Consider the following 26747-nt stretch of genomic DNA (forward strand, 5'->3'; position numbering starts at 1 on the left):
AACTGTGACATTGAAACAATTTCGCCGATATGCTTACAGATATATCTTAGTAGTAGAATTTTATAAAAGTTTGCTGCAACATATTCTCAGAGCTACGAAGATCCGAATATTGATCCGTTACATCTGGTACGATGGTATGTGATATCATTTGTAATGTATAAAATGATAATTGAGCGTTTCCTACATTGCCTGTTTATATCAGACTACATGGACGTTGTATTACATTTGCGCAATAGGAAATTTACATAAAACGCAGAATTGACTAATGTCTATACCATTTTTAATAAATATATTTATCGCTGCAAAGGTAGTCGATTAAAGCATATGAATTTTTCAATTTCCATAGTGCACGTTAAAATTTACCTAAACATTTTTACCGTTTCCTTTTAAAAATAACTTCGCGATCCTTTTATCAAAGACCACCACGGTAACAATTTTATGCTGACACGTTGGCATTTACACGGTGTCTGTAATAGTGTTTGTTGATCCAAAATATTTTCATGGACATTCATTTCCTATCACCAATGATGCTAAGCTTGTTAAAATTCTTAGAGTCTAGATGTTATTGGTTGCTCTATAATTAACGATACAGAATAATTACAAAATTAATAATGTAATAATAATTTCAGACACAAATTTATATTTTCTAAATAATAAAATTAAACAAATAATCAAACAAAATATTAAATCATAAAATTACATATAATTGCTATGATAAATAACATAGCAAGCATTTTTATATCTTTCCGTATTTCGACTCTTTAATTTCGTATCATTAAAAAATATCATAAACAATTAGAGCACAACAAATAATAATAATCCAGGCATAATGTAACTAACTTGTACTAAAATGGTAAAAAATAAGATAATCTCCATAGATGTTGCTATTATCTGATACAGGAACGGTGATAACGAAAGAGGACACATATCAACCCTTCTCGACTGAACTAGTCGTGTATCGTATACCTCTATGATATACAATGTATAATGAGGCTTATTCACGGAAATTAGCAGATCGAGAGATAATTCAGTCACTTGACCAGTCAGGATACTATCTATATGCGTATCGAAAAGCAAACAGCCACGAGTACACTTTAAGAGAGTCAAGGGACACCAAAGGAAACAAGTACTTACACAGTTTTCAAAAGAGTCACCATCGACCAAAATCCTACGCAACGGATGGCGCACGCAAAACTGAAATTATTATGTTTCAAAATTGGTAAACGATAAGTTCACTCCAGTGTAGCGAATTCCACTAAACAGAACGTTCTCTAAAACATCGACTCGATGGCATGCCAGAAATCGGAATGCGCTCAATATACCTCAGTGGCTAAACCAATGATTCGATTCGAATCGTGAAACCAAAACTGATATAACAAAAAGATACCAACGCCTCCGACTTAAGCTAATTAATATTATTAACTAATAAATTTTTACATGTAAATTCAGCCGACGACACCACACAATACATCTTAACAGTATATTGACACTATAATCGTATATCGATAAATTCCACGTTAAAATAACAATTGGTAAAACGCAAGAATCCACTTTACCGACCTCTCCCGTTTGATTTTTCGAGTGCCTCGTCTAAAGCAAAAAGAAGAAACGTATCGATTGTTTAACCGCTTATCCGAACTATCTTATCGCTGTATAAAAACAGCTGCAAGTACGGGTAGCGCACAGTAATTAAAACTGAGCAACAGCAGGAAGTGGGAACGGCAGTCTATGTAGGTGCGCACCCTACTACGATAGCCTTTGTGCAAATACGTCCTTTATGTGTAAATCCAATTTTTCCACGGCACACACCGTACATCTTATGTAACATATTCAAAGGTATAAGATATAAAAACGGCGCTACGAGGTGCAACAGAAGTTCAACACTTGTGTTAGATTGCGGGTTAGACAGCGTCGAAGGAATCGAGTGCAACACTTTATAATTCCAAAGAAAGGTTTATTCATAAGATACACGGTTTAGCCAGAACTCGGAATTCTGAATATGAAAAGATGATTTTGTTTTGCAGGTCTGGTATTTAAGGGATTTGTAACGTGCTTGGGAAGGGATAGTTTTATAAGTTGGAGGGGGTAGCCAAGGGTCAAGGATGAGACATAGGTTAGAGGTGATGCAAGGGATGAGTAATAGTAAGGGTACATCACTGTTTAGGATGGATCCGTATTTACAAAAGATAGTAGTTATGACTATGGCTCATGAGATAATGAGTTGGCATCCAATACTTAAAAACTTTTAGACGATAGCTGAGAAAGACAAACACTTACCACAATTTAGGAAACCTATATGTTCTGAGCCCCTTGGTATAGTCTTAGATTCTTTACTTCCACGTTGAAAGTTGAAGACACCTTTTTACTATACAATACGTATATTGTAGCATATAATAGTGTAAGGTGGATGGTTGGGATGCACGAATATTACATATTCTGTGGTATTGTAAGGTTTTGTCGAAAACAAGCGTAATTACAATTGAGTGGGTATTAATAAATTATTTTTTTACGTTGCTTTTCGAACTGCTATCGCGCTCCGCATACGTTCTCAATTCTTTTGTGCGGATTTCCATTCATTTCCTTGTCTTTCCATTCCTTGTCACATACATTCACACACATATACTCTTCTTATGCACATAGTTTGGAATGTTGTTACATCCATGTATACGCAGTCGCAATAAAATCATTCGTACCTCACAATTTTTTTCTTCGTCTTTTTCATACACCCTTTGCAATGCACAAAGTATGCAAACATTTTAACAATAAATAAACTACATTGTGTAAATAAATTTTTATTTGAAAGTTCTAAATATATTAATATCATGCAAATTACATGATTTATTGTTACAAAATCTTCTTTCAGTTTAGCAGGAAATTATTTTTAATGGTTCATTTTAGTAAATTATTCATATTTAAAATATAGGATACTCTTTCAACGCAGGAAGAAACCTTTCTTTGGTCAGGAAACTTACAATCGCGGCACGATGGAAAGTGCATTTCTTTTCCTGAAATCTTAGAACCGCGTAGGAAGGAGAGGGAGAGCAATAGCAATAAAATAAAAAATATATTGCATAAGAAGAGTGGCTCGTGTAAGAGCTCTACTGCCTTTGAAATATTTAGCGTCTCTACATGCGCTGGACAATAAATAATGTTGTACGCGTCGCGGGACCAGCAGGCTCTTTCCTTTTGTCCCCACGGCTGCTGCCCGCGCATAAGATATGTATCGTGCGCGGACCATGCAGTTTTGCTCCCTTTTCTGGCGCCCACTGGATGAACTCGAATCAGCCTTCACTCTTTTCGTTCATAAATAAGCTCTCTGTTCTTCCGTTCTCCCGTTTTTAATCCCTACAGTTCACTCGTCTCCACGTTGTCATTTCTACCAGATCGATCGACTGACTATCTATACGACACTCTAGCGTTTTGTTAATACGTCATAAACGAAAGATAACATCTTTCACGATCCTTGTCTCTTTTTATCTCGACGAATTTGTGCGTGGCACGTGTCAGCAACCACATTGATCATTTACTAACATTTTTCTTCATATAATTCGTTTATGATACACGTTAAAAAAAAAGCGAACAACGAATGTAATAAGTGTTTTGAAGTCAGCATTAGAAAAGAACGTTTCTTTATTTGCGATTACAATCTGTTCGAAATCATATTATTAGAACTTAAAACTAATAAAATGTTGTCTACATTGAGATTCGACTAGCAAAATACCAGACCGGCATTTACAGCGATAGATACAGCGTGTGTAGGTATGTATGTATACTTGGGTACGTTAAATTAGTCACAATGTGTACCAGTTACTAATCTGATTCCCTTCCTGGGAACAACTCGATGATGTATATATAAACAAGAAAATATCAAGACAAAATGGAAAATTCCTAGTGACTTTGGTGAGAGAGATCTTCGATTAATAGAATAAATTCGTCTGTCTTACCGACTCCGGTTAACAACAATGTTTCGTAAATCCAAAGGAAAATCAGCGACAAAAATTTGCGAACATCCTCAACAGAGATGTGCCACGCCGGCTAATCTATACGTATCACCATCCTTGATTTGCAAATTTCAGAAGTAAGTTTAAGGTTTAACACATAAATCGACAGATACAGCAAACAAATTGAAATAATCCCGAATGACGTATGTGAATTAGTAGAATTAATTCCTCCGAGTGAGCAGTGAATTTCTCTAATTTTCATTCCAATATCACTGTATTCGCAGCAGGTTATGTATAGAACTAGCAACGCGTTGACAGAAAATAATCAGGTTCAAAACGAATGGTTGCATTCTGAAAACTGTCCTTTTCTTTTTTTTTAAAGATTTCTGACTCTTACCTGCATTGCGTGCAGGCATTATTATCTTCTGACGCGGATCACATTGGACGGAACACTCGAAAAGTGTTCGTTAGCATTCTTATGCTCTCAGTTATTCCGTAATTTTTCAAAAATCTTACATCATCGAAACCAGGAGGTTAATGTTTCTGAAATAAATGAAAATAAACTTTTATACGTACTCTATCGAATTCCCTACAATTTCTCATATGCACATTCATCGTAATTACTCGAAAATTACCTGCCCGCGATGTAAATTAATCGATGCATTCACAGGCAGCATACCTAGCCTGTTTTCCGATAATGTAAAGGAAATAATTATTTCGTAACAGTTACACACAGTGAAAATCATAGATAACAAAACAGTATGTAACGGGGCATTTAAATGTTTGTATTGTTCATTGCGCCTATTCTTAGTATTTGCTTAATTGCAAGTTTACTGCATGAATACCACGTTAGCAATGGTAATGTTGAACGAAAAATCATATTGCCTTCGAGATACCCATCTAGAAAATAGACAGACAGTGCTGTGGGAAATACTGCGAATCGTTACATCTGCTCAGTGCGTTTCTAAATCGACGTTTTATAAATTAATTCCCAATCAATTTCCAATATAGTTAAAGTAGACAATAATATCAGAGATATTTCGAAACTGTAGCGTTCTCAAAAATATTACAAGTGAATGGTACTTCATAAAATTATTTTAAATAGTTTATTGAAATTTGTTTGAATAACAATTAATTATGCTTCTTTTTCATTTAAAATTTAAAATGATGTTCCTCTCCATTCTTCAATATGAATATATGTACTTTTTTGGCAAATAGCTGATTCAAATGAAACTTTTTTTCTAGTAATTATTTAGTGTTAGTATTAAATTGATTCAAATTCTATGATATGAGGGGGTTATTGATTATTTATTGAGATATCAGCTCACATATAATAATTACGAGCAAGTAAATAACAAATGGATTAAATGCAACATGCAAACGATTTAAATAATCTAAACGTCATTTAATAGATATAATAAGAAATAAATAAGCTTGTCAAAAACATGTAATTACTACATGTAATTACTACTATCGATCCAAGGTTCGTTGAGAAGAAACAAAAATCCCATCCCTCGAAAAGCTCTTTGAGCATTCCAGCCACAAATGGACAAAGCCCCTCTACGAAGAACAAAGTTCCAAAAAACACCAGATTAATTTCGGAACTTCCCCAAGATACAGCTGTGCACTTTGGAAATTTCTATGGGATCCAGGAGACTGTAAATAAAGCACAAGCGGGTAGAGTGAGAAGTTCCTTGGAATCCACTGCTCCATTTCGCAAATTAACGCCGAGATTTGAATTTACTAGACAAATGGTTCAAAAGTAATAAAATCAATGTACACTTATTCTTTGGTTTCTCACTTTTATGCAGAATCTCATTTTTGCACGTTTAAAATGAAAGAGAAGGGGCGTGCGTGCGTATGTGTGTGTGTAATTATTATACCATACTATCCACTTAATTTATATGGTGATAATATTAATTATATATTTCTCAAGCGACGAAGTAACAAGCAAGTCTACATGTTTTCTTCGAATACTAATAGTTTCTGAGATATTGATAAAAAATACCTTGCATGCACTACATAAAACATTACCCACATGTGTATATAAACATTACCTTTTCCAGTAATGACCAGTTTAGTACTAATAGGCATATTGATGCTGTTGTATTTTTATTTCGAAAGGAAATCCCATAGATACTGAGACCAATATCGTTATTAGGTCGTTAGCAGCGAGCGCTACTCGGCATTCTCAACAGACCACGATGACGAAGGCTGTTGTACATTAGTAATATTTCAATAAGCAGCATTTAATATATTTTTAGTAACATTTGTATACGCATCGTTCCTCTATTATGTCAAAAACACATTTTATTAATTTCTCCGAAACTATTAAATATCCAAATACGACCGAGGTTTTTCAAAATTACAATCAAAGATTCATTAAAAATTTCCTACAAATGTCTTCAAAGTTTCGGTAATGATGCAAATAAATAATAATAAAGAATACTGATTAAGACGTAAGAAAATCATTTCCCGATTAATTTCTAGACTGGAACGAACAGTTGGTACAGAGAATTACGCACGACAAGTGTCAGATTTACTGGAAGAGATAGTGGAACCAGCTCATTTCAAACTGCATTCACTACCAACCAAGAATTCAATTCCCGACGGTAGACACAATCCTACGGGATTCCCACTATGGTATAAGGAACCTTATAAGATGCCGTTAGTATGCCTTCACTTTGTTATGTCATTCGATCTATTCCGTAGATAAGATCGTTTGCGTTGCTACAAAATAGGATAAACTTTGAAACGTCCTAATTATTTAGATCGATTTAGATCTATTAAGAAAGAATGTGGATTGGCAACGAATAATGGAATTAAAATGGAATCCCAAATGGATTGAGTTGCCTGATATTTTAATGGACTGATTAATTTTTAGGCTCATCTCGAGTGAGGTTTACAAACTTTTACAAGAGAAATTCGATGGCTCCGAGAGGAGGGCGAAAGATATTTTCGACGAGATGCCTTCGGAAAAGAACTCCCTAAAAGAATGGAGCGAAGACAAAGAAATGTCTCCAAGAAATGTCGAACCCGGAAATCTATTAACGAAGCCAACATTGTCACTGAAGCAAAAGACAAATAAACCGTAATTCTTGCAACGCTGACTTGTATACATATATACAGGGTGATCCGCAACTGGTGGTACAATCGAAAGGGAGGTGATTTTACATGAAAAAATGAGTCGAAAATATAGAATAAGAATTTTTCACTTGAGGCTTTGTTTTCGAGAAAATCGACTTTGAATTTTCGCCGGGTACGGGTGCACTTGATCACGTCTCGTTGTAATGGATCTCACTGTAAATCACTGTCTTCATGGAAAACGTAAATTACGAACAGGTAATGTAATAGAATGTTTGAAACAAATTTTACTCTTACAGAAATTGCTGAAAATGTTGCCCATCCTGCTGAAAACATAATTCTGCTCTTCTAATCAAATTTCTATGACCGCTTTCTAAGGTATTCGGTTGTTTTAATGTATAAGAGACTACAATAATCTTTTCTTTCGATTGCTCGCAACTTGTGATTTCTTCAGAATACTGAACTTATGATTTTTTCAGAATACACAACACACATTTAACATGATTTCATAAATAAAAGTCAAGCGGAGTCAAGCTCAGGAGAGCGTGGTGGCCAAGCTATTGTTCCACCACGACCAATCCAACTTCGGTAATGTTGGTTTAAAAAATCTCTCACAGCTTGGAAAACATTTTCGTGATATTGGAAGTATTTATCAACATAACTTCAATCGAGGCAATAATGTACAATTAGATCCGCTATATCGGGGCATGATCAAGTGCACCTGTACCTGGCGAAAATTCAAAGTCCATTTTCTCGGAAACAAACCCTCAAATGAAAAATTGTTATTCTATATTTTTGACTTATTTTTTAATGTAGAAGTACCCCCCTTTCGGTTGTACCACCACTAAAGGATTAACCTGTATATATATATACACACATAAAAAGTTTTCACGAATATCCGATTTTTTAATTCTAGATCGTACGCCATCAACTGATTTGCTATCAAATTATTCAATTTTAAAGATAAAATATCAGTTAAATCGCTTATTGTACCAATTAAGTCATTAAATTGGAGAAGTTAAAATAAGAGAACAAAGAAAAATCTTAGGGTACCGAACATCGAGAAATTGTATTTAAAGTTAGAGGATTGCAATGTGGTTTCCTATTTACTAAAGTAGGGTAACTTTCTTTGAATCGGAGAGTTCACAATTGTTTTCAGTTCAGTGAAAATATAAGAGAGCACAAGTTAGGGTCCTCGAGAGCACAAGTTAGGGTTATCGATTATTCCGCCGACTAAGCCAAATAAGTTATTGATGTATCTCGAACGAAATCAGAAATTCAATTTTCCTAACAGAGAAAGCTTTAAAAGGGATAGGAAATTGAAGCTGATTAATCGCAAAAGAACAAAATAACAAGTTTCATAACACTCCAAAAAAGAGAAGTAATATTTTTCAACGGCGAATAATATATCTTTTTAACAAAAAAGTACATTGTATATACATTGGTTTATTTCTTCGAGAAATTATACAGAATGGTGTGCAGCGAATCAGAAACTAATGCGAACTAAGTTATTTAACCACCGAAGTAATTGGTTTGCTGAAGTATTATATAACTGGAAGTAGCTCACCTGAAGTAACTCATATTTGTCAAAAAAGAAAACCCGATATTATATGTTGTGTGGTTCATGCGAAAACGATTCGGAACACAAAAATCCATTAAGTTAATTCTAATGCAATACAATGTGATAAATGGCAGTTCGTAGTTAGAATAAATCGCTGTATTTCAGTAACAAACGTATTCAGATCACCTATTATTAGTTTTTTTTCTGAAGAAACACATCAATAATCAGTCCCATAAAGAGAAAAATTGCACCACAGACGATTACGAGAAACTTACTCTTCTCGTACCACTTTCAACCATTGAACATAATGCAAGGCTATTTGAAGTATAGTAAAATATATCCCATGTTTCGTATATGACAACACGCGTCTCTTTTATATCTGTACTTCACGCAGCTTTTTTTGTTCTTTTTTTTCTTTTTTTTTCTTTTTTTCGAGCTTAATGTGACTAGCTCCCATCAGAGTGATATTTTTGAGGCCTTCCCTAGGTCTTCTTCCACGAGTAATACATCTCCAAGGGTCGATTGACGCGCCAGAATTTATCATTGACTTGTCTCAATGTCTGTGATCCGCTTAAAACCACTAGTTGTCCAGGAGATGGTGCTATATAGATGCAGAAATTGAGTAGTCTATCCGATTCCGATAATTCTGTATCTAAATCTAATGTTAATCGCATAGCCAAGTATTTGCTCAAATGATCCACTACAAAAATTAATATAGGTTACTTTCAATTGCCTCTGGAACTTAAACTTGTTCCATCAGGATTTTTCATATATTTACCTGTAGCATTTGCTGTTGTCTTGATATACCGAATACTATTTTCCTTCAGAGCTTTTATTAGTGAATTATCGCCAGACATCTCCGTAGGATGTGGTTTAAAAACAAGTTCGATCTCATTTAACATTAAAGGTTCACTAGGACCTTCACCTTCCGTGTCTACCATGGAATCACCACCGCCAGTCTCAGCTTCCGCGCTAGACGAATCATTCTCTGAATTTTGTAAACTTTTTTGTCGTTTTGGTGGTTTAGGAATTTGATTAGCTGGGTTTGGCGATGGTGTGGTTGAATTTCTGGATGTAGTACCTAAAAGTAATGATTTTATTCACATCAACTTCATCTGCTGAATTAAGAATTTACTTAACAGCCCTAGGAGAAACACCAAAAATGTAAGAAAGTGTACAGTATGTGCTATAACTGGATGTAGTGGAATATCTCATAAAAAATTAAAGATGTCAAATATAAATTAAGATACAAAAAAATATTAAAAATGAATGAAATATTTTTTTCTTTTCAAATGAAGTAGTGAGAAATTTTAAAATCAAGATTGAATTTCATTGCAGGTGTGGATAAAAGCTTTTGTTGCAAACAGTCAAATTAAACAAATTATTGGTATAATCATTATAATCTGGTAAATGAAGATTCTACGAATTCAGAGAGAAAGAGAGTGTGTCTTCTAGAGAGTATTCTAAGTAGACACTAATTAAGTGTCTACACCAACCTGAAAGTTTAGAAATTTGTATTACATTTCGTGTATTTTAAATATTGGATATTATTGATATGAGAGTAAATAATATGTTTCATTAAAGAGATAACTTGACCTTGGAATTCTTCACACTGCTTCCCACAGAAAAATTGTTTTAACCATCCAATACTTCCCTCTGTATCGAACCATTTTTATACAAACATTTCTTAATGCAATTTTTCAATTACTATATTTCTGTTCTTTGTTACTTCATTTAATATATTATATGTGATATTCATAATTATATTTTGTATGTTCCCATTAATTTTTTTCTGAGAAAGTTGTCCATAAATTTTAGTTAACAAAGCATATATAAACACATTTTAATCACAGTTTCAACTAAATTAATAAAATATACAGTGAGTGTGCTGTTGATATCAGAAGTGCTAAGTGTTGTGCTTAAAATTTCAGTCAGGAAATTTGATTGGGACACCATGTTCTGCTCTGTATGCTCAAAAACAATACATGCAAGTATACAAGTGACAATTTTTATAAATCATAGAGTTGTTATTGCAAACAAGTGAAACACAAAATCCTTCTTCCAATACAATTATCGATAGAATTTGCTTAATTACCACCGCTACTGTTGTTTAAAGGTCCAGTTGTACTCTGAGAGGAGTCACTTTGATTCGCAGCATTCATTGGGTTTGGTGTAGCTGGTGCACTGGCATTTTGAGAGTTATTATAGGACGTTGCATTGTTGGCATTTTCTGATTCATTCGCACATTTCCTAGATCTTTGAGGACGATTTTGACTTTGTAATTTAATCCCTTCTGTAATGGAATTTACCAATGCAGCTTGTGAATGTGACTTGTTTAATTCTGCCAACACTCTTTCCTGATGTTTTTCATACTCATCCCGACTAGGGTATATCTTAGAAATCAATAAATCAAAGTTGGGATCTGGTCTAAGAGATCTTTTGGACACAAGCTTTTTCCTACACGTTGGACATTCCTATAAATAAGAGAGAATTTAACATCATTAAATGCTCCAACTAAGAATGGTTAAAATTTAAATTGACTTTTAACAATATGTTACAATAAGTATGTCAATAACAACAATTAACAATGTACTAACAAATAAATAAATATAATAACTAATAGCAATCTCAATTATATATTTCAAAATAATTGATTACTTTTGCAGAATGAAAATTACAAACTACTCTAGAAGAAATAAATTGATATATTCCATTAATAAACATGCGAATACCTTGACCAAAATAATGACAAAATTTTATAAATGTAACAATGAATCATAGAACAGAATTTAGAATTCGTTTTGAAAAGTATGCTAAAATTATTATATCATTAATAGTTCTTACACTAATCTGCATATAAGAAAAATATAGAGTAATATTTGCGTGGCAATGTGAAAAAAGAAACAGTGACTGAATATTGACAAAGTATTGGCGCTCAATTCCGGTAGAAGGAGAATCTTCTAAACCCATTTTGAACAATAGAAAATAGTAGACACTGTCAAACTGTATCAGAACTACTTCTAAAGACTCGACATACCTTGTTGCCGCTTCTAAGTGCCGTAATAATACAATCCGAACAGAAACGATGCAAGCACTCCTTGGTGGTCATAGTTTTTTTAAGCATATCCAAACAAATTGGACACATAAGTTCATTGTGCAAACTTCGTGGACTAACCGCAATTTCAGTACTATCAGTGATGGCATCTTGTGGTGTACGATGAAGCTCGTAAAGCGATAATTCCCAAGTTTTATTCAAGCCGACCTGTTCCGCGGAAGCCATCTTGATACAGCACAGCTGTCGGCTGAAAAATCTGTACGTACACACGTAACACACTCTAACCGCGGCCACATGCACACGTCTAGTATATAGCGTATATAACGCTAATGCAAGCACAAATAGTAACCCACAGCTATCCAATAACAAATAGTTTTATCTAGTGACATCGTTTCCCATTAGTCAACTGCATTTATGCCAATGTCACAGTATCAGAATAATACATATTTTATTTACGCAAGCCCAAAAATATGAATTCCCGAAGAAAGTTGGAGTTTCGCGTTAATTCTCCTATATTCCATAGTTCCATTTTTCATCGTGGTAAAACTGAGATTCGCAGGAATCTAAACTATAAACAGCGGTTTCTTCTTTAAACTTAGGTACTTTCATTTTCATTGATATGGAATTTTTAGAGAAATATTTTGCTCTTCTTATTGTTTTATATATAATTTGAATTTTATTTTTTCATACGCATTTATATACATTATTCTTTTATTCACAATAATTCATTCTAATCTGTTTTGTTTAAACAAAAATATTAGCTACGTAACCTCGTTATCACTAATATTAACGAAATTAGGCGCGTAGGGCATACATTAAATTTATAAATACCATAGTTTTTCCTTTCGCAAAATTTATAAATTGTTTCTGTTTCGTTACATTCTAGAATTCTACGAGATTTATCTGTAAAACGTCTGTACAACTGTAAACAAAACAATGTCTGGACCTATGGTTTTATGTCAATTGTGGATGGGAGGTGTAAGTAAAAGTTATTTTTTACTTTATATGAAAGCATGATATTAATATTCTGTATCTGTTGTTTCCAGCGAAAATAAGAGAATATTTTGTTTTAGTTAGAACCATATATGACGGAAAGTTTTATAATGAACGCTTTCCATAAAATGGGAGAACAACCACAAACAGTTAAGGTAATGAGAAATCGTTATACAGGCGAACCAGCAGGTTATTGTTTTGTACATTTTCCAACCGATGAAATGGCACTCGATGCTATGCATAAATTGAATGGCAAAGTTATACCCGGTTCAAATCCAGTAAGGATTTCAAACATTTTATCAATATCTTTTTTGTAATTTACATTATTATTATTATTATATTATTTTAATATCAATCGTTTCTTTAAATAATTCATCTATTAGCTTAAAATCTTATTCTTCTTATAATTTAGGCTGTAAGGTTTCGATTAAACCATGCTAGTACAACAGGAAAGCCAACAGCAGAAAGAGAATTTAGCATTTGGGTTGGAGACTTATCGACAGATGTAGACGATTATTCTTTGTATAGGGCATTTGCTGCTAAATATAATTCAATTAGAACTGCAAAAGTAATTTTAGATAGTTCTGGATTTAGTAAAGGATATGGTTTTGTTAGATTTGCTAATGAGGAAGAGCAAAAGAATAGTTTAAGTACTATGAATGGATATAGAGGGTTGGGAACAAAATCATTAAAGATCTGCAACGCCGTACCTAGGCCTTGGAATAAATTATCAGGGTATCGAAGATATATTTTAATCTGTGTGTTTTAAAATGTAAATTATTTCATAATTTTAATAAATAATCTTCATTTGTCTTCTTCCATCACAATTTAGATCAACACCTCCTCAATCTTCTTCTGAATACACACCATCAAATATGAATTCAGATGCTTACAATTATTATGATACATCGTCATATTGGAATAGTTATAGTGCATGGCAGCAAGGTTATTATGAAAGTGAACCTACATCGGATGGATATAATAGCTACATATCCGATCAGAAACCTGAAGAAGATGAATTGGAATTAATTGGTATGAAAAACATATTTCTTTTTATGCATCTACAAATACATACAGACATATATTTATTTATCCTTTAATCATACAACTTTTGTTCATCTTGTGTACATAAATATTTTATACAACAATACCTTTATATCTTATTATTTATATCTTATTAATGCTTCTCATGTTATACATTAATAATCATACATTTTGTACACTTTGTTTTTGTTGACACTTTTGTATAATAAATATACTAACTAATAACACACACACACATACACATACACAAAATAGAAGAAATATCAACAGATTGTATTAAATTTTTAAATAATAAGATAGTAATTTATGTTGAAATTGATTATGCGAAATGATTTTATAATGTGTTTGATAATTGATAGATGTAAAACATTTTAATCGTAATATTTATCATATTATAATCTAAGTAGATAAAAAACATAACTTTTTACTTTATTTTCAGAACACTCAGTCCCCATAGATATCGATAAACTTAATAGAGAGATAATAGAACAAGATTATAATTTATGGGATGCTCTGGAGAGTTCAAAATGGATTCCATGTGATACTTTAGAATTATGTTATTAAAATTTCTGTATATAAATTATTTTTGTCTCATCCATGTCCCTTATAATTGTATAAATATATATTTTTAGTGATACCATATACAATTATTTTATTCTGGAATTCAAGGGGAAATAATTGATTCAATAAAAGTGAAGACTGAACTTTATATTTCAGGAGACCAAAAACTGTTGAATTTTTCGGCTTTTAAAATATTGCGTTTTTAGGAAATGTTACAGGATACTTTACAAATTATTATCTTCTACTCTAAAACAGACGGTATGGCGATTTAACATTTTATGCTTTGAATCTCAACAATTCTGGCACAATCAGCCCAAGCTGTGTTAGCGTTACACGCTTGACACTTATTTTGAAAAGAAACATGAGAAAAAATTATTACAGATATTACAAATTCTCATTTCGTATCAATATCAAAAAGTCTACAGGTTAGGCTAGGTGACTGATATCGATACTAATATCGAGAAAATATTAATTTTAGCTTGAACATTAAAGGACCCTATACAAAAACCATATGTTTTCGCCCCCAACCGATTGTAAGATGTTGAGGAAAATGGAGTAACAACTCGATGGCTCAACGTTTACTGGGCGTACTTATTCGATGTCTCACCCGAAGGTTCGTACAAGAATGCCTTCTTAGGCCATTCGTACTAGCCTCGAGAACACCCTCAACGTCATAGCCCATTCGTATGTTTAGGCAAAGCCCCGGAGAGGGGCGATGCCGCAGGGGAAAGCACACGACCCTCGTTGACCGCCCGTGCACCCTGTTATCCGATATTTCTTACACGATTTTATTTAAACTTTGCACATTTGTAGATCTATATGTGTGTCACCAATTGCCAGCGTCTCTATCTGTCGGGCCTTTTTATAAGGGAGGGGGAGGGGGTCAAAGTACGCATTTAGCGAAATCTTTCGGAGGCTATAACTTTTGACTGAAAAAAGTTATCGACTTGAATTTTGTGTCAAAAAAATCACAAAAAAATTAAGCTTTCGAATGCTATATCATTTTTTCTTTTTTCAGAATTTTTAAGTCATTTTTTATGCATATTTCTAGTTTCTGGATTAGTAAAAAATCGAGAAAAATTGCTATACCCAAAAAAAATTTCCCCAGATTTTAACGAAAAACTCAGTATAAGAAGCTCATTTTATGCTCTTTAAATGGTATAAATCTTACCCTGGGGAAACTTTTCAGACAACCAGCGATTGTAGTGCCAATGGCACCGGGTGGAACTCTACGTACTGTGCTAGCACGGTGCTGCCTCTCAGTTCTCGTAACAGCACAGAGCTAGCACTGGAGCGACACTGCATGTCACGGCACTATCAAAGCACGGCGATATAGCAGAAGGCCGACACGGCGTGCCAATGACACTATCAGCTCACCATAGTGACACGCGTGCCAGTGGCGTGGGCTAATATATACCAATGAAGAAGCTGTTTGCATAAAAATTATAAACGAATATTAAAAATGACTAAACTAAGCAATTTATTTATTTCGATACGAAAATAGATACACTGACACGAAAGAAAGATATAAAAACTTCTTTTTATTATTTTCTATAAACTATAACTTAATACAGCGATTTTTTCAGAAAACTCGTTAATTACTTTATCGTAAAAATACATACACTTAGTTTATAAATATTTTTTTCAACTCATCGTTAAAAATTCATGTAACAAAGGTATATTTTATATTTAATAATCCTTACAAACGATAAAACCATTTACCACAAGAATATATGTACCAAAGGAAAACAAATAATTACGTTCAATATTTTCACCTGAAAATAGTGATACGCTAGTAAAGTAAACGTAACTTAATTAGTTCAACATTTTATAAGTAAATGTATCATTTATTACATTTCTTTAAACAATATGCTGTCATCGTATTTAATACTCTCTATTGGCATGAATTTTCCTGACGAATTGAAAAAATATATATGGCTCTCTCAGTAACTATAAATGTTGGCAAAGAACTACCAAAACGTCTGTCAGTACTCGTATGCGGATATCTAAACTCTGACGTATTTAATTTGTACGGAATAACAGGTGGTTCCCCATTAACAAATGTGACGCCTACGCCAATGCAGAAAAAATTTTTGAATGGAACGATGACACGCGTGTCACGCTGGTGCTGGCGCAGTGTCATTCGCACGCGTGCTACGCTGGTGACTAGAACGTGCTGCCACTGCGTGCCGGCATTTTAGCTAACAAGTGCGGACGTAGATGACTACGGATCTGCTGACACTCCTCGGAAGTGTCGCTACAGTGCCGGTATGGTGTCGCCACCATCTTATCACAGTATACAGTAGCGAAACTCTCTGTCGGCACCTTTGATGTCGGTGTACCATAAAATTGAGTACGCATGCGCGACAGAAGCAACCAAATCGCAGTGCCACCTGGATTTCAATCTCACTTGCATTTTTTTACTCTCTATCTGCCCAACTTATTTTTACGTTCAGTTAATCAAAATTTAATAAAAATAATAAATGTATTATTTCTAATACACTGAAAAACAAGGAAAGAAAGCAAAAATCGAAAAAATATAAAATACACATGTTACTATAACTATAAAAATGTAAGAACATAAATATTATACAAGATAAACAAGAAAAAATATAATGAAAAATACAAAAAATATATTATACATTGTATATTTTATTTTAAAATTTATTTTAAAGTTATTTTATATATACTTAATACCTATGTATACAAATATATCGGTAACAAACATATAATATCTTAAAAGTAAAGGTTTCATTAATGAAAAAAACGAAGATACCATATTTTTAAAATCTTCGAAATAGCTTGAACGTGCTTCAACGCTTTCAAGCAGCTTTCAACAGATACTGAATTCTCTCCAAATTCAGCTTCAGGTTTGGTTAGATATTCAATCGTCTTTTTGTTCGCTAAGAAAGAGAGAGGAAAGAAAAACTAAAGAGCAAGTGAGGCGGAAGTTCAGATGGCACTGCGATTCGGAGCCTTGTTTCGCGCATGCGCATTAAATTTTGTAACACATAAAATCGTGCCAGTTGCACTACTGTATACTGTGGTACTACACAAGGCGTGCGAATCGCTCGAAGGCTGCATTGGCGTAGACGTCACATTTGTTAATGGGGAACCCGTTTTTCCATACAAATTAAATCCGTCAGATATTAGATATCCGCATACGAGTACTGACAGACGTTTTGGTAGTTCTTTGCCAACATTTATAGTTACTGAGAGAGCCATATATATTTTTTCAATTCGTCAGGAAAATTCATGCCAATACCCAGATAACCAGCGATTGTAGCGCCAATGACACCGGGTGGAACTCTAAGCACTGTGCTAGCACGGTGCTGCCTCTCAGTTCTCGTAACAGCACAGGGCTAGCACTGGAGCGACACTGCGTGTCACGGCACTATCAAAGCATGGCGGTTATTTTCCGTCTTTATGCACTTGCAGGAGGTCGCTTAAATAGATATTAAGGAGAATGGGTGAATTAACTGTCCCTTGTTGGAGGCCATTACTGTCTGAGAAACACTTGGTCGCTGTACCTTGTTTGTCCGGTACAAAGAATTTCTTTTCATAGGTCATATCCCAGATTATTTTTGTTAAGTAATGGGGAAATTTTGTTTTTACTAATTTATAGAAAAGTCCGTCCAGCCAAACTGTATCTATTATGCTATATTGGAATCGAAATCCAGACTGTTTCAAGTGTTTGATTTGACAGTTGTTTGATTTGCAAAAGTAGATTATTGAATCATTTATTACTGTTTTAATACCTTGCTGATATTAGATAGGAGGCTGATAGGTCTATAGTTGATTGGATCACTTCCATCTTTTCCTCTTGTTTTTAATAGCGATTATTTTCGTAGTTTCTTAATCTCGTGGAAAATAAGCAATGTTGAGACAATTGTTGAATAATATGGTGTAGTGATTTATGTATTGGAGAGGCAAGTTTTTGAGGACCATGTTCGAGATGCCATCAAGGTATTTTTCAGTTTATGAAAGTTGGAGAAGGAGTTTGATGGAATGGAGTCCTTGTTAGGCTGATATGCTGTATTGATGGGTGTAAATGTACATAATATGGAATCGTTCTATCTGTCGTGTGTTAAATCTTGTTCGATTTTCTTTGCTTTTTGGTTTATAAGAGGAGAAAATTGTTTCAAGTCTATACTATCGTTTGGCGTGTATATTGATTCGATGTGTGTACCTAGAATGTTTAATAGGTCCTCACGATTTGTGATTATAAGATTGCTGTGTGAATCTGATATAAGATCAGTTCGGTTTATGTTAGCTTTCGAGATTAGGTTGGAGTCATTTGGAGTGATTTTGAGGGATTCTAAGGAGCTGAATTCTTTTTTGCGATATATCTGTTTAATGTTTTTCCAGTGGGTGTTTACTGATTCGTGGAAGGCTGTTTCAATTTCGTGTTTGATTTTTAGTATTTTTAGCAGCGTTTTCAGGGTTTTTAATTTTTTTGGTGAGCTGGTTTATGACAATTTCGGGCTCTTCATTCAGTAGCTCGAAAGAGTTAGAGATTGGGACATTCGCTGTGATGTCCTCTATTGTTGATATGTCTGTGCTCTTTTCTGTCTGCATTTAAGTGTATGTGTTCTTACCAGCTGCCATTTTGATGTGTAAGGACTTGCTTAGCTTTCGATGGAGAAATAATATGGACTCTGGTCCAGTGCGGTGGGATTTGCTTCATCTTGGTTGATTGCTTTGCAGGAAGCGATCCGCATCCTTGTTTGCTATGGTGCACTTTGTCACTTTGTCACTAATTAGAATTGTTTTAATTTTTGTCACTTCGGCGCGCACGTAGCTACGGCTTGCCTTTCCGAGCGTCGCCGACTGTTTTCAGTAAAAAGGCTAAAGTTTCTATTTTCACACTTTTACAGCTGTCTTCGAATACGTCCTTACCTTTCGGAGGTCTAATTAAGACTGCGTTTTGTTTTTATTACGTTTATTTATTACGTTTTACAATAGTATATACTTTAAATAAACAAAAAGTATTTCTTGCTATTATCACTTTAGATTTATTTCGTGTTACATTCAGTCTTTTACCTTGATATTTGCTATCGTGTCAATGTATTCTATTTTGCTCGTTGTACTTGTCTTGTCTATAGTTATTTCTTCTTGAATTGTTTATGTATTTTTGGCAATGCTCTCAAGCATCTTTTTTTGAATATTCTAAGCTTTCCCATTATTGATGCCCCGATATTACACCATATCTCACATCCGTAGGTGAATGTGGGTTTTATTAATAACTGATGAAATATTAATTTTGAAGCGGCTGCGCTGCTTCGGTTTGCTGTGCTGTAAAGATGTAGGAAGAAAGAAGGAAGGAAAAGAGAGGGGAAGAACGTTTCGTCCTGGGCCTGCTAGTGGACTCATCAGTAAGGCTACCTAGCAGGCCCTGCCTTAGACGCTGGGATATTAAGGACAGTTCAGAACTTCTATATATTGGAAAGGATGGGTCATCGGGTACTTTCAGGAAAGTGTAAACGGTGCTATCCCTCTAGTGGCGAGTGTCGGAAGGCCGCCACACGTGTTTCCAATCGCTCGAGAAGTAGGAGAATCTAAAGGTGATATTAATTATATATGTAAAGTGAACTGTTGCTTTCTTTAGGACGTTTTTTAGGAGGATGTTGTGTATTTTGTCATGTCCAGATGCTTTGTTGTTTTTTAGTTTTCTGATTATGTTGAGCATTTCTTTGGGTAACGTTTTTCAGATATGATGGGGGCCTTGCGGGTTGGTCGTGCGTGTTTCGTTGAAATGTTTTTTTGATTATCCTGTAATTTGAGCTGTAAATGATATGTTTTTGCTATTGTATGCTGCTTGGTAGATGTTTGCGTAGTATGCTGCTAGCGTTTCTGCTTTATCCTTGTCCGTGTGGGCTGTATTATTGTTACTTGTTGTTAAGGGGGTGTATGCTTGATGTGTTTACAGGTCGAAGAATAGTACTTTTTAAAAGTACATGGAGTAGGATTGCGTTTTGGGAGTGTAGTTGATCCAAGGTTGTGTCCTGGTGGATTATGATCACGAACAATGAGAGGGGGGTTGAGATACCTTCCGCATTTGCTTTCGTCATCTTGTGCCTCGTAACGATTTTATTAGGGTTTTGCTCTAGGTAAATTTTTCTGTCTTCTGACGCAAATGTGCTTGGTAGCTCTCCCTCGCATTACGAATTTCCTTTTTTGTACTGTTTTGTATCCGTATGTGTGAAATTCAATGTTTTTGATTTAATATACGTTTAACACTATTAGAGGCGGCCTTTCCCTGATAGACTGTTTCGGTGGCGTTTCAGTTTCGTGGCTAAGTAACACAAATGAATTGTTTATGAGGATGTTAGCTACGACGTTCTTGGTGTCTATGGGCGATAGCTCATCGCAGTACTTCCTTGGCTTGCGTCGGAGGGATAATGTGGAGCTTGGTCCTATGCGATAAGGATGGCTTCATTATGTTGATGCTGGTTTGCGCAGCAAGATCCGCGCCCTTAGTGTGGGGGGTGCACTATGTCACTTTGGGTGAGCCGATTTTGCACTTTTCTTAGATATGCATTTTTTAACTTATCTCGAGCACTACACGTCGTTGGTAATCACGATATGCCTTACAGTATGCTGTCGGTACATATCACGTTTTATGACCTTGCTTGCTATTTTTCGGAATCACTGCTGATTTTCAGGACGTTCTTACCCTTCGAAGGCTAGGCCGAGAATGTGGTATGATCATTTGACATTTGATATTTTGTTTATTTGTTAGCGTGAGCGTTTTACATAATATTACAATATCCCATTGTTATGTGGCGGCTACGATTCCTGGTATTTTCGAGTCGTAAATTCTCTAAAGAAATAACAATGCGTTCCTACGACACAGCGCAGGTCTGGCCACCGCGGGTTAGCACTTGGCGACCAGGCCCGCGCGTTTCCTAAACCCGATACCCGTCTGGTTTGTGTCCATCATCTGGGCCAAGCAATTGTTTCCCTTAAGATTTCGTCGCGACTGAGCATTGCCAGTCGCGTACGGTAGATCCTTAAACTTGGTTTATTTATGACCAATTTCCGTCCGTTACGTTTCGTGGAAACGTTCACTCTCCTCGTCTGTGCATCCATCCTTTTCATTCTGGGATTTCCCATCCTTTTCTATACGCATTTTTAAGGGACGACATTTTCGTCCTCGCGACAGTTCGATTCGGACAGTTCGGTTAGAACGAGGCAAGCACATAGTTCTGTTAGAACGGCGCTAGCATATAGTTCGGTTAGAACAGTTCGGCGAGAACACCCTGTTCGTTAGAGCAACCTCCATATTCGTTAAGAATTGTGAGGTCAAGTTGAGTTTCACTAGAGTCGCGTAGCGACGTAAAAGAAATCGTAGCCGTAGCACCGCCCCCAACATTAAGAACTATTGTTTTATTATTGTTTCGCTATTGTTAACTGTTGTTGATTGTTTTATATTAAATTGTGGGCAAAAAGGTCGAGTGTGATTTCTTACTCCCGTTACATTGCCCTCAGTTACAATGTATCTTGTAGTGATTCTGTTGCGTTACCTATCGTATTATTTATTTTAGTACTTAGGAACTATTGTACAATTTATAATGTAAGTTTATAGGGAAAAAAGATATACATAAAATTTCGTAAAATACCTATCTGCAAGATGTTTTGAAGTATTGTTATGTAGAACCGGAGGGGGGGATAGTCTTTTTAGTTGGCGGTCTTATTCTATGTTAGTTTTGTTAGTTTTATTTACATGCTATGTACAGTTTGTTTGTATTTACATTGAGTTATATTAACATTATGTTTATTTGTATGTTCCTAAGGATAGGGTTTATATGATTTTTTAATTGTTTGTGTAGTTTGTTATTTATTTTGGTAACGTATTCTGTTATTTTCGGTATGTATTCACTTGTTTGTTGTTATCTGCGGTTTATTTATGTGACAATGCGCTGTTATTTGCCACACCGAAGCAGCGTATATTATTTTAGATCGTTTGAGTGCGGGCTATAGTAAGAGCTTGAGTTTGATGGGGAGATTTAGTGACTTGAGGAGATTGTAGTATCGGGAGACGGTTACTATTGCTTTTTTATTTGCTGCTGTGATGTGATGTTTCCAGATTAACTTGGTATCTACGTGTATTCCAAGGTATTTTTTTGTAGTTTAATGATGACGTTCTGTTTTGTATCTAGGTAGGCAATGTTTTTTTGTGTTACAAGTATTGCCTCTGTTTTATCGGCGTTTGTGAAGTTTCCATTTCCGTTGTCAGGCTATTATTAAATTCGTAGCGTTTTGACATCTAATAAGGGCTTTATGAGGCAATAGGCTTGCTGAGTAAAGTGCAATATCGTCCCGCATATCCTGCTATGTTTATATTTTTTGGGAGGTTTAGAAAGACATGAGCTATGTAAGGATTAATTTGTGCAGTGAAGGACGGATTGTCATTGCTTCGTGTTGCTTGTTGGATACTTTCATAGTAAGCTGCCAGTGCTTCCACCTTTTCTTCGTCGGTGTATACGGTGACGTTATTTAAGATCAGTGGTGCGTTTGTGTATTGATTTTACAAATTCAAGAATTTGACTATTTCCAGTAGGATTTGTCTTTTAGGTACAGTTTGCGTAATTTTTTACCCCTTGGTGTATTTCTCCATTCTGATATGTGTTGGACGTGTCTGGTGAGTGAGATTAGAATATATTTCAGGGTCGGTGTTTGGTACCTTTGTTAGAGCGTACGAGTATTGTTTTTATGCGGATCGTGTGGGTTATGTGAGGAAACAGGTTATTCTGGCATGAGACGTAGTGTTTGTGTGATATTGCCTGTGAGGCTGCGTGCGTAATGTTTCTGTTGATGTTGGCTATTTCTGTATCAATGTCTTCTGTTGTGTTAATTTTTGGCTTTGTGTGTGGTACATGCTTGTTAATTACGTTTCTGTATTTATTCCAATTTGTTATATGACAGTCAAGCCGAGTGAGACGGGAGGCCAACCGAGGATTGCGGTGTGGGATAGTTGGGATATAATCGACTAATCACCACACAGAGTTTGTTGTTCGTCTTTTCTTTATTCAATTCGCTTTCGAGCTCGTGCTCTCGGTTCGCGTGATCGTCGTCGACTGTGTCGCTTTCTGCTTGCATTCCTACCACGTAGGGTTCTTTTCGGCCTGCGTCGTAGGGGTTTTTTTTGGCCTACGTGATTTTTATCAGTATAACTAAGTATACTAAGTACCCCGACCGAGACTTTTCGAGGTGCGAAATGACAACGGTCTCGGTAGGGATTCGTCGTTGTCAAGTGGCGACAAAAAGGCTGGGTAATGATCTGAGGAGCCTGCCGTAATAGTGTGGTGGTTGTAGACTGCATTAGCTTTATCGGTTCCAGAACCTGGGTGTCCAGGAAGTACCCATCCCCACCTCCTCGTGGTGGAACCTGGTCGTCGGGTTTGCCTGGCGGCTAACGGGGCTCTGGGGTTATTGAATAATACTGCGACTCCGGGGTTTGGTGCATCTATCGATTTGCCCAAATTAGTCCGAGCCACATTCATAGAGCAAAATTGAATAAGACTGAGGCTGGCAGTCTGGATCATTTATAAATTTGGCCAAACTGATCCATCCTAATTCAAAAAGGGTCAGAGTGAGCGTGTTCGCTTACACGTAGTGAATTCGCCTCCCCGAGGTTCCCCGTAGGTGCTCCGGCGGTTGGGATTCGTCCCCTCTGAAGGGCTCACCCGTGGGAAAGGCACCGCGGCACATCTGGATTTTTCCATCGCCCCTTTCAGTGAGGTGGGTGTAACTGGTTGGTAGATGGGTAGATCCGTCTGGGTATACCCGTATGGGTGAGGAATCACGTCCGACCACCGTTCTGGTGTAGGGCAGACAATAACTCTGCATTGGCTTTATTTGTAATGAGGAAGTCTAGGGTGCTGGGTGCTTGATTTGGGTGGTGGGTTGGTAGGTCAGATCTGTAAATGCATGTATTTGAATGTTACGGTTCGTTGCTATTTCGTACAAGACTTTCCCGTTGTAATTTTGGGATTGGCAGTATCAGAGTCTATGCTTGGCATTGAAATCACCTACAATTAAGTTGGGGTCGTTGCGTATCAATGTTGTGATGATTTGTAGCACTACTGTAAATTGGTAGAAAAAATAAAAAAGAAGACAAGCATGTCGATATAGATGTAGAGCGTTCTGTAAAACACGTGTGACAAATAAAACAACACTTGAAAACAAAATATTAAATGTAATTTTTCCTTTATTTAATTTCCTTATTATTTAATATTACACTGAGGAGGCCACATCTTTTAAGGTGATACCATTTATTAGTTAACTTTGTATTTTCGAAAAGGTACCATAAATTTTACCATAAAAATCAATAAATATAAATTAAATAAATTCACTTGTTCATGGTTCCACTAAAGTTGGGAATTTATATACTTACAGTTGCAGAGACAAAATTGAAATTTTTAAAACTGTTTTAGCGGGCCGCTATTTGTTCAGCCCTGATCTAGTCATACATCAACGATTAATCGAAGTGGATTTTTTTATAAAAACTTTGTAGTCTTTAAACTGTAGAATAAAAAATAATTTTTGTTTTTAATAAGTTTTTAGAACGTAACCAGCCTTTTTGTACTAGCTCTGAATCTCATACAATACGGTTTCACACAACACGGCATTTTCTAGGAACCTAACTACTGTGTTATAGGAGGGTTACCGCTATATGAAAGAAAGGATAGGAAGAAAAGAGAGAGAAGAATGTTTCGTCGTGAGCTTGTTAGTGGACTACCTAGCAAACCCTGCCTTAGACGCGAGGATGTTAGGGACAGGTCAGAAGTTGTATATATTGGAATGGATAGGTAATTGTGCACTTTCGGGAAACTGTAAGCGATGATGTCCCTCTAGTGGCGAGTGTCGGGAAGCCGCCACAAAAGGTTACCGAAACGATGTAGTTCAATTCGATTCAATATATTATAATATGTGTAGATTGTCTTTAAGCTCGTTCTAATAATATCGTACAGTGTGGCTGGACTTATTTAATCATCTTATAATTTTATCACTGAAAATTATTTATTCATTTTTCCATAATATGTAGATATATATTTCACTGTTTACATTGAAGCGGCATGCTTCATGTAGCTATAGAATAAAGGAGGAAGAAAGAAAGGAAGGAAAAGAGAGGGGAAGAACGTTTCGTCCTGGGCCTGCTAGTGGACTCATCAGTAAGGCTTCCTAGCAGACCCTGCCTTAGACGCTGGGATATTAGGGACAGTTAAGAACTTCTATATATTGGAAAGGAGAGGCTAGCGAGTACTTTCAGAAAATTGTAGGCTGTGCTGTCCCTCTAGTGGCGATAGTCGAAAGGCCGCCACAACATCAATCATCAAACTTTTATGAATTTTTGTATTTAAAATCATTTTGACCTTAGTTATTGTACTATAATGATAGAAATGTTATTTAAAAAGTGTCGATGACATGAAAATTAAAAAAAAATATTGTTGCGAATCAGGCGCTCCTCGGTCATTATAACACAGAATAAAATAACTGATAACTGTTTAGAACACTTTAATCAACTATTAATACACAACTATTGTAGCAATTCGTAACATGTCTGCTTTCTGACAGTTCTCACTACTATCTGACTGCTTGTAGTTATCGATCGTCTGGTCTACCACAACCGATAACTGTTTCTTTGCCATTACTAATTGGCCATGGTATTACACATGCCCAATGTTCAACGTTATAATTTCTATTAAAATTGCTTGCATATAGGTTTTACTTCTTCGAACCAAATAATACTTTTCTTTGGCTATTTTTTAAATTATTAATAAATATTTAAGATGTTAAAGTTAGGCACGACTCCGTACAAAAACTATAACATTTATTAAAGAATTGTTCCCATGCGATTCCTGTACCGACGAGTTGGTTTATAAGATTATTTATTTATTTGTTTGTTTGTTTATCTATCTATTTATTTATTTATTTATTTATTAGCCATCATAATATAATTGTATAAACCACTTATTAACTTGAGTACTTTTTCAGTACCTCTTATAGTATTGTGGCGGCTACGATCGCGAAACGCCACGGGCAGTCGTTAATGATGGCGGACGACGCTGCCCCAACGAATCGCCGTCTATTTGTAGTCGATTACGCGACGAAGACGCAGTTTTTGGTCGACACAGGCGCCGACCTCTGTGTAATCCCGAGAGCGATGGCTCGTGCCAATCGGGAAAAGTCGCAGTATCTTCTCTACGCGGCGAACGGGACGGAGATCCCTACGTACGGGACAGTGACAATAACCTTAGACCTCGGGCTACGTTGGCTAACCTGGCGTTTTGTGGTAGCCGAGGTGAGAAAACCCATAATCGGTGTGGACTTTTTGTACCATTATGGGTTACTAGTCGATGTGCGAAATCGTCATCTGTTGGATCAGACGACGTCAATATCAGTGTCCGGTTGGACGACCAAGCAGGCCTTGTCGATCCCGAGCATTAAAACCATGCATGGCGGTTCGATGTTCCACGAGGTGCTGCAAAAATTCCCGGAGATA

At 35.7% G+C, this 26747-nt stretch overlaps 4 protein-coding genes across 5 annotated transcripts in view; 2 read left to right on the plus strand and 2 right to left on the minus strand.

Moving 5' to 3' along the window:
• Nucleotides 1-3864: 3864 nt before the first annotated feature.
• Nucleotides 3865-7232, plus strand: LOC143432222 (uncharacterized). Its single transcript, XM_076908993.1, has 6 exons — nt 3865-4078; nt 5425-5703; nt 6432-6608; nt 6826-7032; nt 7071-7105; nt 7162-7232. Exons 1-6 carry the CDS (start codon nt 3963-3965, stop codon nt 7230-7232), a joined length of 885 nt encoding a protein of 294 aa, XP_076765108.1. The 5' UTR covers nt 3865-3962.
• A 1387-nt stretch (nt 7233-8619) lies between these two features.
• LOC143432205 (E3 ubiquitin-protein ligase RING1-like) lies at nt 8620-11899 on the minus strand. Its single transcript, XM_076908968.1, has 4 exons — nt 11624-11899; nt 10682-11060; nt 9365-9667; nt 8620-9286 (listed from the first exon to the last, which is right to left on the minus strand). The coding sequence occupies exons 1-4, from the start codon at nt 11864-11866 to the stop codon at nt 9069-9071; spliced, it is 1143 nt and encodes a 380-aa protein (XP_076765083.1). The 5' UTR covers nt 11867-11899; the 3' UTR covers nt 8620-9068.
• A 592-nt stretch (nt 11900-12491) lies between these two features.
• LOC143432215 (tRNA selenocysteine 1-associated protein 1-like) lies at nt 12492-14370 on the plus strand. Of its 2 annotated transcripts, none has more exons than XM_076908985.1 (5): nt 12492-12619; nt 12688-12912; nt 13047-13369; nt 13467-13666; nt 14118-14370. In XM_076908985.1, exons 2-5 carry the CDS (start codon nt 12727-12729, stop codon nt 14240-14242), a joined length of 834 nt encoding a protein of 277 aa, XP_076765100.1. In that variant the 5' UTR covers nt 12492-12619; nt 12688-12726; the 3' UTR covers nt 14243-14370. The 2 variants fall into 2 exon arrangements, with proteins under 2 accessions (XP_076765100.1, XP_076765099.1); XM_076908984.1 differs by having other exon boundaries at nt 12715-12912.
• Nucleotides 12953-26747, minus strand: part of LOC143432211 (protein krasavietz-like) — a 215391-nt gene continuing 201596 nt past the window's right edge. The window contains exon 8 of the mRNA XM_076908976.1: nt 12953-12962. The gene's annotated coding sequence lies outside the window, so the exon portion shown is untranslated. The remainder of the gene's footprint in view (nt 12963-26747) is intronic.

This window comes from Xylocopa sonorina, unplaced genomic scaffold, assembly GCF_050948175.1.
Source record: "Xylocopa sonorina isolate GNS202 unplaced genomic scaffold, iyXylSono1_principal scaffold0059, whole genome shotgun sequence".
In the NCBI taxonomy this organism is placed as follows: domain Eukaryota; kingdom Metazoa; phylum Arthropoda; class Insecta; order Hymenoptera; family Apidae; genus Xylocopa; species Xylocopa sonorina.

Excerpts from the sequence above, each read along its gene's own strand:
- LOC143432222 (XM_076908993.1), top strand. The coding sequence starts at position 3,963 with ATGTTTCGTAAATCCAAAGGAAAATCAGCGACAAAAATTTGCGAACAT. Across the intron at positions 6,609-6,825 it reads AAGGAACCTTATAAGATGCC|GCTCATCTCGAGTGAGGTTT; the intron begins GTTAGTATGCCT and ends ATTAATTTTTAG. Across the intron at positions 7,106-7,161 it reads GTGGTACAATCGAAAGGGAG|GCTTTGTTTTCGAGAAAATC; the intron begins GTGATTTTACAT and ends TTTTCACTTGAG.
- LOC143432205 (XM_076908968.1), bottom strand. The coding sequence starts at position 11,866 with ATGGCTTCCGCGGAACAGGTCGGCTTGAATAAAACTTGGGAATTATCG. Across the intron at positions 9,668-10,681 it reads TTTAAACAACAGTAGCGGTG|GTACTACATCCAGAAATTCA; the intron begins GTAATTAAGCAA and ends CATTACTTTTAG. Across the intron at positions 9,287-9,364 it reads GACAACAGCAAATGCTACAG|TGGATCATTTGAGCAAATAC; the intron begins GTAAATATATGA and ends TAATTTTTGTAG.
- LOC143432215 (XM_076908984.1), top strand. The coding sequence starts at position 12,578 with ATGTCTGGACCTATGGTTTTATGTCAATTGTGGATGGGAGGT. Across the intron at positions 13,370-13,466 it reads CCTTGGAATAAATTATCAGG|ATCAACACCTCCTCAATCTT; the intron begins GTATCGAAGATA and ends ATCACAATTTAG. Across the intron at positions 13,667-14,117 it reads AGATGAATTGGAATTAATTG|AACACTCAGTCCCCATAGAT; the intron begins GTATGAAAAACA and ends CTTTATTTTCAG.